The following is a 15,702-nucleotide window of genomic DNA, read 5'->3' on the forward strand; positions in this document are numbered from 1 at the left end:
TATAAAGCACAATTTAACACAAAACAGATATGATGAAGTATAATATAAACAATTCTGATCTTATTTTTTTTTTTTACTTAATTTTCTTGTTTAACTGCATCATGTTTTATAATAAGTTTTTGCATTAAAACTGAGGCCGCCAACAATTCCACAAAATGACACTTATCTATAAGTCTTAACTCTGGCATCATAAAATCCTAAAGTTTATCCAATTGCAAGGGTCTATTTTTCTGTAACTAAACTTTTAAAGACAACATCTTTCCAATATATTTTAATAATTATCGCAAACAATTTTAATTGTAAAAATTTGGCCTGCTGGATATTAAATGTATATATGTAATACAGTGGCTGCCATACCTAGAAACTTTTCATCAAGAAGTTATAATTGTTAAAGAGACAAATAAATTTAATGAAAAGTATGTAAAGAGAGGGGAAATGATAAAAGAACATACAAAGTTTTCACATGTATCTTTCCCTGTTGTCATATGCTGCTTCATTTTGTTCTTCGGTATCTGTGTTTCAGCATCGGCAAATGCCAGCTGTCTTTTACGTTTACGCTGTGTAGGACTGGGAACATCAGCTGTTAATTCTAACTCTAGTGACCGTCCCTGAAACAATTTCAGTCACAATTATTCAACATTAAAACATTGCCTGGTTGTCCTAAAAAAAATCACCCAAAAATTATTTCAGGCATGCTGGAGGGCCTAAGGAAGAACAGCCAAACTAAAGTACCATACTTTAAAAATAAGCAACATCGAAGTAAGATTCTGTATAATATATGCCAAGGAGTAAGGATTGTTTAAATATAACAACAAAATTTGGTTATTTATACATGTATAATAATATTTTACATATATCACAGATTTATAATATAGCTAGTGTTTGCTATAAATACCATATAAGTCAAGTCAAGTATATCTTGTAAACCATTGCAAATTACCATAGAATATTCAATAAAAGTAATCAACCAATACATGTATAAACTAAAAATTAAACCCAACTGATAAGATAATATTAAAATTTCTTACATACAAACATCATATTATATGAAAGAATAAACTATTTCTAACATACAGGTATGTTTCTTCTTGGCAATGGACTAGTAATGATTTGCTGAGTGACACCTGGGGAAGGAGGCACTGCACGAGTCTCTGGTACTGTTGACAAAGGAGGTCGTTCTGGAGTTTTCTCCTTGTCTTCCTGTATTATACGACTGGGGCTGTGCGGGATATATTGAATTATAATGTTCTATAAGGAATATCGGATCTCAGATAAATTTTCACAGAATAAAGAGGTTGCAGCAGGCTTAAAACTTCAAGTTTGTTTTGGTGTAATGGCATATTGCACTACTGGTCACATTCAAATTGTGAATACTTTTAACAATGCTAGTAGTCAGTAAATTTAATATGAAACAGATCTGGCTAATACTGACAGGATAAATTAATATATAGTCAACGGAAAGAAAGATAAAAATGACTTGCAAAATCTATATTTGTTGTAGATAAATCTATCATTTTATAACAGGAAGAGAAGCTGTCTGGTAAAGGTAACTACTCAAAGAGCAATTCAATGCATGGTATAAATATGATAAGTTATTTACTAGATTTTCACCTTTCTAGTGCAGTTTGCTGGAATCGTAATGCTTGTCTGGTATCACTGTCTACATCTAGATTGAAGGGTGTGCTGGTAGGTAACAGATCTGATACCTGTAGTGCAGGCTCCTCTACTTGGCCCAGTAACAGTTCCATCTCCCTATTATCCAACATGGGAAGATCTACATCTTTAGGAACCTATTGTGATAGGAATTGTTTTTATTTTTTTTAATTAATTGGAGGTCAATTGACATAGATCTGTCATTGATAGAGACAATATTGATGTATTGTTGATATTTTTCTGTTGATCAATAATTGGTACACATTTGAAAAAATCAATTATTTTGATGAATTATCTAAATGTCTATAAATTATGAAAATTCAATAAAAACATATACAAAAGCAGGTTGCCATGTCTAACACTTATCTGTTGTTACATAATGGTCACATTTTATAGTGCTCAGTGATGACAAAATATGGTCAGAAAAAAAATCATGCAAAGGTCATTTAGAAATAGGACACATCATATTTGAATGAACAGAACATTTATTTTATAAACAGGTATGAACAAGTTTTATATACAAAAAATCATGAGTATTTATCTATATATCAATGTATATTATCACAGATATTTGTCATTCGATATCGGTATATGGTCAATATGCTTTGCACTCAATTAATGACAGCCCTATCGATACAAGACTTGGACAAAACAAAGTGAAAATTTCATGTTTGGCACAGTGATACAGAAAGATAAGGTATAACTTAATTAAAAAAGCTTTAGATTAAGTTTGAAACTGTTAATTCCTGTAGTATTTTACCTGTATAGGTGAAAGGGGAGTGTCTACAATCAGTGGTGGGGGATCCCTCATTGTAATCTGCTCTATATCAGCTACCAAAGGCACTGATTCATCTGTGAAATATAGACTTCATTATTGACAGTAATGAAATTAAAATACTTCTACAAAAATTAATTGATCTTTTATTACATTTTCATGAAACAAATCATAATAAAAATAATGTTTCAATAATAACTTTGTCTCTTGAGTTACGGGTTCTTAAAGAAAACGGCAAAGCCAAAATCCTGGGCATTACAGGTACTTATTCTTAATATTAAACAGATGTAAAGTGCTGTGTGGCAACTGGCAAGTCATCTAAGTCAAGTGTTGTTATAAAAAAATGTTCTGGTCATTTTGAATTATTGATGTTGACAATTAAATACTGCTTAAGTGAAGCTATTGGGGGCATGGTAGATGTTACATTATATCTAATGAACACATTCAATAAAACTGAGTCTGCATTTGTCAACCTTTAGTATTGTTTCTCATTGTTTTTAAGGAATTTCCTTTTTTCCAGATTTTTTTTTATCTGCTCTACATACATAAAGCCATCTGCTTGAGTCAATTCCTATAGTTCTTAGACATGTCCGAGACAGGAACTAAGTTAATACTTTGTAATTATACCACTAAATAATGGCAGTGAAATGGTTTACAAAGTGCGCTAATATAATGATAATAAATTCATAACAAGAGCTGTCACAGGAGACAGCATAGCTTGACTGATAAAATACTGGACGCAGTAAGGAAGACAAAACTATGAAAGAAAAATCAATGATATATAAATATGTATTAAGTTATAGTAAAAAAATAATATTGTTAACAAAAATTCCAAGATCAAGGGGAATAATTTTAGAAATAGTCACGATAGAGTTATGAACCTTGTCACACAACATGTGTGTAATGATAAGAATTCTAACTTTTCCCTATTGATCATAGAAGAACCGAAAGTGTGTGTTATTATGCAACAAATTCACTGTTGACGTTCTATATTTAGACATGTGACGTAATCATCATACATGTGACGTAACCACTTAAAAAATGCAACGCGCTGAAAATAAGTACGGAAACAAATCAGGAACAATTTTACCCTTATATCAGTTACAACAGCATTTATTTGTTGATGTCGTGCTACAATCGAAATAATATATCCAAATCGGTGATTTTATCGCTTGATAACATCACTGTTTGTCGTTCGGATGCGCATCATTATATCACTCGGGCTACGCCCTCGTGATATAATTCCTCGCATCCGAACTCCAAACAGTGATGTTATTGAGCAATAAAATCACTGTTTGGGATATATTATTTCTTAAATATATATTTGAAGTTTGAAGTAGATACCTAAAGAAAAAAAGAAGTTCTATTTCTTAAAGAAAATCCTAAGTTCAAAGAAAGATAAATCTGTAAATATTGCTGCAAGAGTTATGAACATTGTCACATAAAATGTAATTGATGATAAGGAATAAGTATTTGAAGTTTGAGGTATATACCTTTAAAACTAAAGAAGTTATAGTAAAAAATAACATTTTTCTAGTAAAAAAATCTAAGTTGATGGGGGGATAATTCTTGCAATATTGGTGCTAGAGTTATGAACCTTGTCAGATAACATGTGGTTAATGATAAGGTGCATATATTTGAAGTATTAAGTTGATCTCTTAAGAAATAAATAAGTAACAGTAAAAAATAATATTTTTTAAGGAAAATTCTAAGTTCAAGGGGAGAAAAATCTGAAAATATTGGTGCTAGAGTTATGAACCTTATCACATAAGATGTGGATGATGATAAGGTACATATATTTGAAGTATGAAATTGATCCCTTAAGAAATAAAGAAGTAACAGTAAAAAAATAATATTTTTTAAGAAAAATTCTAAGTTCAAGGGGAGATAAATCTGAAAATATTGGTGCTAGAGTTATGAACCTTGTCACATAAGATGTGGATGATGATAAGGTACATATATTTGAAGTATGAAGTTGATCCCTCAAGAAATAAAGAAGTAACAGTAAAAATTAGTACTTTTTAAGGAAAATTCTAAGTTCAAGGGGAGATAAATCTGAAAATATTGGTGCTAGAGTTATGAACCTTGTCACATAAAATGTGGTTGATGATAAAGAACATATATTTGAAGTTTGAAGTTAATACCTTAAGAAATGACAACATTATAGTGAAAAATATTTTACTGCACCAAAACTTTAATCTGAAATCTGGACGCAGACGCCGGGGCGAGTGGGACAGCTCTCCATATACTTCGTATAGTCAAACTAAAAATTACAAGCTTATGATCATCAAGAATTTATATCCTAAAAGGGGCATCTTAATATTCCATAGGAACTGTATATCATATCAGAACAATGTGACAATAGTTGAGGTTTTAAGCTCTGCCAGCAATTTTTACTGAGCTATAAACATATAAAAACTAAAATCCTTTGACCTTCAAGAAGGTAAATTTTTAATGGGGACATTAATAAAACCTAATAGGAACTGCATAGCATTTCAGAACAAAATGAATGAGACTTTAAGGCACACCTTGGGTTTGGCGTCTTTTTCTCTTTTTTGGTATTGGACTGCCATTACTTAGGATTGGTGTTGGACCGCTCAGATTCCAGAATTCACCCTGTAATATAATAATATAGATGATTTTTCTTGATAACATTACAAAACATATTTAAGGTGAAACCGCAAATTAATTCATTTTCAGAATAATGATATCATTTTAGTAAAATTATTATAATTGTGCTATGTATTATTAATTATGTGTCAAAAGTCCCTTTTGCTAAAATACAAGTGAATAAGGCCATTTTATATCTAAAATAGTTTGTGTCTCACAGTCTGTGCTGTAATATTACAAATGTATGACATACATTGAAAATGAAATCAAATGCAGAAATAGTTTTTAAACATGCAAATAAATTATTTAGTTTAAAATATAAATGTATTTTGTCAATAAAATATTTTTATTTCTTCATTTAAGTGCAGATCATTATTGTTCATATTAGTGCACTTTGAATTATTGTTGATAAAAACTAGAAATGTGTCCATAGGACACGGATGCCCCCACACGCCACTGTTCTGTCAATCTTATGACTCTAGGTCAAATATTTTTTGGACTACATGTGACACAAATTGAAAACTAAAAATCAACAAAGGGCCATAATTCTGTTAAATTTGGTCACAGCAAAAATTTCTTCCTTTACTACCATCTACACATTAAGGTTGTTAATCCCTGGAAGTTTAAGCAAAATATGCCATCCGGTTTAAGAGGAGTTGCGTTCACAAAATTTCTACATAGTATATAATGAAAAAATAAAAACGGGCCATAATTCTGTTAAATTTGGTTGCAGCAAAAATTCCTTTCTTTACTAGCATCTACACATTAAGGTTGTTCATCCCTGGAAGTTTAAGCAAAATCTGCCATCCAGTTTAAGAGGAGTTGCATTCACAAAATTTCTACATAGTATATAGTGAAAAAATCAACAAAGGGCCATAATTCTGTAAAATTTGGTCGCAGCAAAAATTCCTTCCTTTACTACCATCTACACATTAAGGTTGTTCATCCCTGGAAGTTTAAGCAAAATCTGCCATCCGGTTTAAGAGGAGTTGCGTTCACAAAATTTCTACATAGTATCTAGTGAAAAAATCAACAAAGGGCCATAATTCTGTTAAATTTGGTCGCAGCGAAAATTCCTTCCTTTACTACCATCTACACATTAAGGTTGTTCATCCCTGTAAGTTTAAGCAAAATCTGCCGACCGGTTTAAGAGCAGTTGCGTTCACAAGATTTCGGGACGTACGGACGGACTGATGGACGGCCGTACCAACTTTTGATATTTAAGAGGTAAGTCAGCTCATAAACTACACCTGGACCAAAGTCCATAAGCAAAATCAGCTCATAAAATAAAAAAAATAGCTCTTAATTTAAATTTTATGAGCTTTTGTTCTTTATTTAACTACGGAATGAAGCTCATAAATATCAAATGTTTGCTCGGACTGACGGACGGACGGACGGACGGACAAGTGCAACGCTATATGCTCCCACATTGTGGGGGCATAAAAAACTTCATTCAATGCTCCCTAAAAATGATTTAGTCGTTCTCTATCAAAGTCTACTTATTTAATTTACTTGAAATTTTACTTATTTTGATCGTTTACTAAATTATTGTTCATGAAAGCAGACTTATTTATTATTAATTCAAGTGTACTACATAAATTGCTCAGAGTTTTTCATGCAGACCAAGATCTCAGCTGTTTGATAATGTTCTGCACTGTTAGCTAATATACATACTTTGAAAATTTTCCCTGCTCATTAATGTGTACTAAAAACTACTAAGTCATAGAGTTAGAAACTATCGTACATTTAAACATTGTATTACACTAGTATTATTATGGCATTTCAACAAAAAGCAAGGAGAGTTGAACACAAACTATATGAAACAAAAAATGCAAAATTAGTTGAACAAAAATTGAGTCACTGTGAAACAAAATACAAGAAAAATTGAACATTCAATATGGAACCAAAGTACAAAAAAAGTTCAACATAAACTATGGACAATGAGTATGGTAAACAAATAACAAGAATTATAAGTTGAACAAAAACTTCATGTATGGGAGAAAAAAATGCAAGCAACTTCCAACATTAACTATAAGAAACAAAGACTGCAGGAATAGTCGAACATAAACTATGAAAAACTTAAAAAATGTAAGGAAAAAGATAAATGAACATCATAACAATGGCAATGAAAATTTGATAAAAAAAGTTAGCATAAACTATTGCAAACAAGATATTTACAAGTTCGGCAGATTCTGCCCTCAACAACTCTGTATCAAGTTGACTAAGATATAAATCCTCAGCTCTACAAAGCTCCTGCTCCAGTATTTCTGGATTTGTCACCTGATCTGCCCTATGCAAGAAATACTTATGCTAAAATATAAGCTGTTATATGACCTCTTTATTCACAGAAGCCAGAGGAGATTCAGCTGAATCTTCATACATCTCTTTGGACACTGTGGAAGACCAATAACTCTAGCATGGATTTCAATTGAATAACAGTTCTCTGTGTATTGAGAACAAATATGGTTAAAGTTCTGTGGGCAAGGTATAATTTAGAAACCTCTTTAAGTCCTTCATGACCCTTGTTTAATTATCAAACACTTAAAATAGTTGACATGCTGTTGCCTTTTGGTCTTGCAGCTCCTGTTTTATGTTTAACACAAGATGAAAGGCAGCTTTAAATTGTTGCTTATTATAATTCCAAACTTCTACAAATTCATGTAGCAGGACTTAAAAATTTTTTTTATATTGAAGATGATCTTGATTTTACAAAAGACAATACATGCAAACATTTTTTTTGAAAAGCACAAAAAATAAAAAAAATACAGAAGCCAAGTTTTAGGTATTTCACTCTATATGAGTCTGATAAACATGTTCTTTTAAAAAAGCAAATAATTGTAAGGACATCCAAGTTAATTCAATGATTATAAATGGCAGAGATTCAATATCACTTAAAGTTATTTCACATAAGCATTTTAACAAAAAAGTTGAAGAACTTACTTTGGGGTTTCTGGCAGATCAATGTCGTGTACTTTAAGTGTTGCCAGGGATGTTGCACGGAGAAAAGCATTTGATACATCACCTGAAATCAATTTTACTGTGTTAATTATTCTAATTGTTATATGTCTTGACAGAAATGAGAATTGGCTGGAAAAAAAAAAGAAAATTCCAAGAAAAAACACTTGAATAAGGGCCCTAAAAAAAGTATTTGGAATTTATTGTTATGGGTGATCACTTAGACTGAAAATGTCATTACCTGTAGATGATCATGAAGACGGCTAACAAAGTTCAATAGAACACTAACCACCTAATTTAATAGGTATCATTGCTTTGTTTGGGAATTTTGTCATTGGAAATATAACCAAAATCTGACTATAAAACATGCCAAACAAACAATTTAAAGTCAGCAAACTTACCTGTTATGTGTTATGTAACTTACCAAGAAGATAGTCTATATGTTTTTGATGTATTCTGACTACTCCGTACATGAGAAGAGCTGACAAATACAGTGAGAATCTTGGTCGCCGAGCTCCTTTACTAGGTACTATACGTAATTCTATGTATGCTAATATGTCATCACTGGAAAAACAGGCATGTATATACTATTAGACAATAGTCTATTAACCGTCTTTCTGATATTCTCCACATTCTTTAAACTGTACTTTGTCATCATAAATAAGGAAAAGGTCATCTATTTAAAAGCTAGACATTAAATTTGTCAGATTGCCCTCGACACCAAAATTAATTTGATTGCTGAAAATATATCAAAACAGTACATATAGCTTAATCTGTCTAGACAAAATTAATATCATTTTCACTACCCAAGTTACAAAATATTAGACAGTATCAGTCTTACAAATATTAAGAAGAGATAAATACACTGCAGAGTAAAGCCGGGAGGTGATAATCGGCCCACTAAGTGAATAATGGCCAGAGGGCTTCAGCGAGAGCCCAGAGGGCATTATTCATTTCAGGGCCGATAATCTATTAATAAATGAGGAATACAGTGAAGTGATCATAAAGTTTATACCATGATTTCTCCACATCAACCATGGCTATCTCCCTCCTAGTCAGCTTTGACATCTTAGTGGCTGCAAGCCTGTCAATAAATGTTTGAAAATCATACAATAATATCCTATGCAACTTTTACCAAATGTTATCTTGACTCATTATACACTATCAGTGTAGAATACACTCAGAGGCACTTATAACCCGACACTTACATTTTTCTGTACTGGTTTGGGAGATAAACTCAGCCGAAAATCAGTGTTTTATGGGCATATTTCATTTATTTGTTTACGTATTCTGATGAATCTTGCACCATAATAAACTTCAGCTCTTCGATTTTCCGGTATCACCATAAAAGTTATATTTAGAAACATAACGGGTAATTTTGAGAGGCCCTGGAAATGGTACGTAAAAAGGATAGTTTTAACGCGCGCGAGTAGATAATTCCGGCTTTTTGTTTTTCTTCTTAAATGAGTAAGTTAAAACGTAAAATAACATGTTTAGACATTTTATTATTTCTTTGCTGTTCATTTATGTCAAATAGAAAATATTTGTTACCAAAATTGTTGAGCATTACGTAAGTATAGTGAATATCTATGATAACACGATATTTATATGCAACATACTATGTAACATATAAATCATTTTAAGTAAAAACATACATGCATTATCATTTATTAAAGTATAACGAAATATGACTAGTTAAAGAATTAGTGATTCAAATTTATTTTTGCTTAGCTTAACAGAATGAAGAAGAAATTAATTTAGTGGTATTCAACTTACACACGAACATATAAAAGGAGCATTTAACATCAGTCTTTCAATCCATTCCACTTAAAGATTACAATTGTGAAATCAGCTTTTTTTCTGAGTTAGCAAGACAAAAGTGAGTCTGAATTTCATCTTCAAAATGTATACGTAAACGTTGTCACCTTTACCGGTAGTCAGTCAATATATAAAAGTACCCCTGTGCGGGCCTCAAAATGAGCATCTGCTGCACATGCGCACAACAATGGAATTCCCGTACTTTTTATAGGCATGTTTTGTAAACAAACAGGTAAAAGTCTGTGTTATTTTTTAAATATCTTGTACCAAGCTTCACAAAATTTCCAGATATTGTCGAATTCCAGTGATAGTATGAGATGGTAAGCTTGAATAGATTAAAAACTCCGACAAATCGATTTAATAATAAAAAGCCGAGTTTATCAACCAGCCGAAGTTATCTCCCCAACCAGTATAACTTGGTTATTTGTGAACAGATTTTGTTCAGTTTTTGAACATACAAAATTTAACATATCATGCTTATTTATCTAGAATTTTACTTCCAATTCATTAACAAGAAAATAGAGAAAATAACAAAACAAATAATATTATTTTATTATGTTACTGCAAAATGAAAAATCACAAAATGACTGTAAATTATAATCATAACAATGAAAAGTCTCTAAATTCAACTGATTCTGTATAATAACCAGTTCTAATACTTTCAATGTCATCCCATGACTATAACAAAGTGTAAACTGTGACCTGTCTCATGGTTATGACATAGTGAAGGCTTGGGTAATATTTCTCCATTTTGGAATAGAGGCTTCCTCGAGTTCTAGCAAGTCCTGCATTCCAAGTCACCCGATCTAAACATCACAATTGTTAGCTGAATTGAATAGGTGTGAGAAAGCGGCCAAAAACTCCTCGCAATTTGCTGGAACACAAGCAAACCCTTATTTAGGAATAGAGATCTGTGAGGCAGAGGTGTATACTTTGTTACAGCCAATTGGGAGGACATACAAAGTGTTAAAACTGGTAAAAATTACAGATTTAATGGGATTCAGAGACTGTTCATTGTGTTACGATTTTTACAGTCATTTTGTGACTTTTCATTTTACAGTAGCATATTTGTTTTGCTATTTTTTCTATTTTCTTATCAATGAATTGTAAGTATAATTCCAAGTAGTAAGTATGATATGTTGAATTTTGTAAAGTCCAAATTTGAACAAAATCCGTTCACAAATAACCTATTTCAGTGTTTTTTTCCTTTATATAACTACTACCCTAAAACGGTACTGTTCCCAATAGAAAATAGACATTTAAATTCCCAATTTCCAATGTTTAAATTCCCAAAATGGCTGTTCAAAATTCCACAAGGCCAAGTGATTTCTCTGAAATCATTTAAATCCAACACATTCGTATAAATCACCACTCAATAGTTTTACCTAGACAGTGGAAGCTGTTGGCTATCTTTATTCATGATGACTTTATCATTTGTAGCTGAAAAATGCATTAAAAAAAATCCCAATTTAAGTCAAATAACGCATTTTTTTCCCAATCAGTCTGGTACCGGCACCATTCCCAAAGTAGAGGAAAAAAACGCTGTATTTATACAGAAAAATGTCAGTGTCGGGTTATAAGTGCCTCTGAGTGTATAAATTCATATTTCCATCAAGTGAAAATATTTTTCTCAATAAGCAAACCTGTAACTAAAATTAAATTGGCCCACCAACAACCAAGGCAAACATTGATAAAAAAAAATTTAGTCAATCATATTCTAAACAGGTATGTATAAGTAATTTATCACTTTTTTATTTGAGACTCCGTGAAAATGTTATTGCATAGCCAAACATATATTTTGACGTGACGTTATTTAAGAAATAATATATCCCAAACTGTGATTTTATTGCTCAATAACATCACTGTTTGGAGTTCGGATGCGGGGAATTATATCATGAGGGCGTAGCCCGAGTGATATAATGATGCGCATCCGAACGACAAACAGTGATGTTATCAAGTAATAAAATCACCGATTTGGATATATTATTTCGATTCTAACAGACTAACACGACATCAACAAATAAATGCTGCCGTGCATTATAATAAGCTTAATTGCGGCTGATTTGTTTCCGTACTTATTGTCAGCGCGTCACATTTTAGTTCTTACGTCACGTGTATAATGATTACGTCACATATCTAAATATAGAACGTCAGTGATTTTATAGCATAATAATACACACTTTCGGTTCTTCTATGTTCAATAGGGAAAAATGCGGGTCGTGTTAGAATTGCGTTTTATAAACATAGTGTAAAGACACGCTAAATTATAGTGTTACACTATAGGCGGTCAATGAAAAAATGATTCTTTTTCACTTTAAACAGTCTTTATTTTGGGTATGTGAATTTAAAGATTCATTATATACAGTACAGTAACTAGTGATTTATTTCCATATTTTTAAATTTTAGTGTTGCACTTTTAAAACTTTTTTGCTCAGTAACCTCTGAAACTTAAATTTAGGGCTAAAGCTAGTCAATAAAAAGGGACAGAAGTTACTTCTCTCTACAGACAAGTCAGATATTTGCACATGACAGGAAGAAATGGGTTTTAAATTGTATTAACATTCTCACTGGGCAGATCCAGAGGTGGGTATGGGGGATTTGGCTTTTCTGTTTGGATTGAATTTATTGAAGCAGAAATAATAAAGTGTACATGCATTTTTGTTATTATGCTGTTATTCTGTTCTAGATGTTACTGTTCATCACAATTTTGTTATAATTCTAGAAACAGATATTTTATAAATTAGCATGCTTATAATTTGTTTATCTTCCAGGTTCACTATACTAGATGTGAACCATCTGTTTCAGAATATGCATAAAATAAAATATTTATCATTAATGGATCTTCATCAAATTTGCATTTTATCTTAATATGAACAAGAGGGCCATGATGGCCCTGGATCGCTCACCTGACAACCGCATCCAAGCAATGTCTTAAACAAGCATCATGGCCAAGTTTGATGACAACTGAGTCAAATATCAGTCAATGCGAAAGTCAAAAAATGTTTCCAGCCACAAGGACTGGGATCCTTAGATTTATTTCCGGCCCTGATGATTTTTTTGCGGCCCGGACTCTGAAAGGTAATTTTTGTAGGGGTGGGGGAGGGATATTGCCATAATTGTAAACAAAAATATTCAGCAAATATGAATTATCAGACTCAACTATAAGATACTATGAAAAAAAAATATACAGAAACATAGTAAATAAAACAGTTTTGCATATTTTAGGCAAAAATTTGTTTCAAACTGGCTGAAATTTTATTCGGACACGAGGACTGACTGTATCGAAATTTATCTCGGCCCTCCTGATTTTTAGTTGGAGAGGTCCGAGGACCGACAGACTTTCGCACAGACTGAAATATGTGACCTCTAGTGTGTTATAAAGATTTTTCCATATTTGGGCAATGTGACCTAATTTTTGACAGGACACGACCCTTATTCAAATTTGACCTAGAAATCATCAAAACAACCTTCCTGACCTATTTCCAGGAAATTTGGATCAAAACTGCAGCCACTAGTGTTAAAAAGATTTTTCTATTTTTAGCTCCTGTGACCTAGTTTTTGACCGGAGATGACCCATCTTCGAACTTGACCTAGAAATCATCAAAACAACTTTCCTAACAAATTTCCAGAATATTTGGATGAAAACTGCAGCCACTAGAGTGTTAACAGGCTTTTTCTATTTTTAGCTCCTGTGACCTAGTTTTTGACCAGAGTTGACCCATCTTCGAACTTGACCCAGAAATCATCAAAACAACCTTCCTGACAAATTTCCAGAATATTTGAATCAATACTGCAGCCACTAGAGTGTTTACAAGCTTTTTCTATTTTTAGCTCCTGTGAACTAGTTTTTTAACCAGAGATAACCCATCTTTGAACTTGACCTAGAAATCATCAAAACAACCTTCCTGACAAATTTCCAGAATATTTGGATGAAAACTGCAGCCCCTAATGTGTTAACAAGCTTTTCTATTTTTAGCTCCTGTGACCTAGTTTTTGACCGGAGATGACCCATCTTCAATCTTGATTTAGATATCATCAAAACAACCTTCTTGACAAATTTCCAGAATATTTAGATGAAAACTGCAGCCACTAGAGTGTTAACAAGCATTTTCTATTTTTAGCTCCTGTGACCTAGTTTTTGACCGGAGATGACCCATCTTCAAACTTGACCTAGATCATCAAAACAACCTTCCTGACAAATTTCCAGAATATTTGGATGAAAACTGCAGCCACTAGAGTGTTAACAAGCTTTTTCTATTTTAAGCTCCTGTGACCTAGTTTTTGACCGGAGATGACCCATCTTCAAACTTGACCTAGATATCATCAAAACAATTTTCCTGACAAATTTCCAGAATATTTGAATGAAAACTGCAGCCTCTAGAGTGTTAACAAGCTTTTTCTATTTTTAGCTCCTGTGACCTAGTTTTTGACCAGAGATGACCCATCTTCGAACTTTACCTAGAAATCATCAAAACAACTTTCCTAACAAATTTCCAGAATATTTGGATGAAAACTGCAGCCACTAGTGTTAACAAGCTTTTTCTATTTTTAGCTCCTGTGACCTAGTTTTTGACCGGAGTTGACCCATCTTCGAACTTGACCTAGAAATCATCGAAACAACTTTCCTGACATATTTCCAGAATATTTGGATGAAAACTGTTAACAAGCTTTTTCTATATTTAGCTCCTGTGACCTAGTTTTTGACCGGAGATAACACATCTTCGAACTTGACCTAGATATAATTAAAACAATCTTCCTGACAAATTTCCAGAATATTTGGATGAAAACTGCAGCCTCTAGAGTGTTAACAAGCTTTTTCTATTTTTAGCTCCTGTGACCTAGTTTTTGACCCGAGATAACCCATCTTCGAACTCGATCTGTATTTCATTTAGACAAACATTCTGACAAAGTTTGATGATGATCCAATCAAAACTGTGACTGCTAGACTGTTAACAACCTAATTGTTAGAGTGTTAACAAGCTTTTTCTATTTTTAGCTCCTGTGACCTAGTTTTGGATTAGAAATGACCCATCTTCGAACTTGATCTAGATATCATTAAAACAACCTTCCTGACAAATCAGACTTCCCGAAATACGTCGGTCCGACGGACATGTCCGATAAATTTTGTTCAGGTCCGACAATTTTTTATTCCGGATCGGTCCGACTGTCCGGCTTTTATCCAAGCCGCATGTATACAAAATGGCGTCGCTAAAGGTGCCAAACCTGGGAAAAACCGAAAATCTACGTCAGAAGAGTGCGCAGAACAGCAATAAAAGGATGAAAAGAATAGACCCGAGACGATATTTAATGAAAAATGGAAGCAGAACCATGAATCATTGGTGTATGACAGGGAGGAGATGAAAATGCGCTGTACGGATTGTGCCGATTTTTACGGTGAAAAAATAAAAAACAAAAAGTGTCTCAGAAATACAAGCACAAGTTTTTCTTTGATTTTGATCAATTTTATTTGGTCTGACAGATTTTGTTTTGGTCCGACAGATTGTCATGGTTTGTCAGACCAAATGTCTGACAGTTTTTTTCAACTTTCGGGAAGTCTGCAAATTTCCAGAATATTTGGATGAAAACTGCAGCCTCTAGAGTGTTAACAAGCTTTTTCTATTTTTAGCTCTTGTGACCTAGTTTTTGACCCGAGATAACCCATCTTCGAACTGGATCTGTATTTCATTGAGACAAACATTCTGACAAAGTTTGATGATGATCCAATCAAAACTGTGACTGCTAGACTGTTAACAACCCAAATTCAGGGTTCGACACTAACGGGGTCCCAGGATTCCGAGGATCCCAAAAAGTCGGGAGGAATCCCTGTGATTCCTAGCTGGGGATTCCGTTGGGATCCCTGAAAAATTGCTGTGTTAATTTTTGAAATTTTC

General features: G+C 32.8%; 1 protein-coding gene across 1 annotated transcript in view; it reads right to left on the reverse strand.

Moving 5' to 3' along the window:
• LOC132756571 (meiotic recombination protein REC8 homolog) overlaps positions 1–15,702 on the reverse strand; it is a 35,726-nt gene that overhangs the window by 14,836 nt on the left and 5,188 nt on the right. The window contains exons 3-11 of the mRNA XM_060747671.1: positions 9,009–9,077; positions 8,418–8,557; positions 7,979–8,060; positions 7,217–7,328; positions 4,957–5,044; positions 2,414–2,505; positions 1,612–1,790; positions 1,075–1,219; positions 453–608 (exon numbers count right to left, since the gene is read on the reverse strand). Coding sequence (XP_060603654.1) covers positions 453–608; positions 1,075–1,219; positions 1,612–1,790; positions 2,414–2,505; positions 4,957–5,044; positions 7,217–7,328; positions 7,979–8,060; positions 8,418–8,557; positions 9,009–9,077 — 1,063 coding nt within the window. The remainder of the gene's footprint in view (positions 1–452; positions 609–1,074; positions 1,220–1,611; positions 1,791–2,413; positions 2,506–4,956; positions 5,045–7,216; positions 7,329–7,978; positions 8,061–8,417; positions 8,558–9,008; positions 9,078–15,702) is intronic.

Source organism: Ruditapes philippinarum, unplaced genomic scaffold, assembly GCF_026571515.1.
Source record: "Ruditapes philippinarum isolate M1 unplaced genomic scaffold, ASM2657151v2 ctg2114_1_1_1_1, whole genome shotgun sequence".
NCBI classification, from domain to species: domain Eukaryota; kingdom Metazoa; phylum Mollusca; class Bivalvia; order Venerida; family Veneridae; genus Ruditapes; species Ruditapes philippinarum.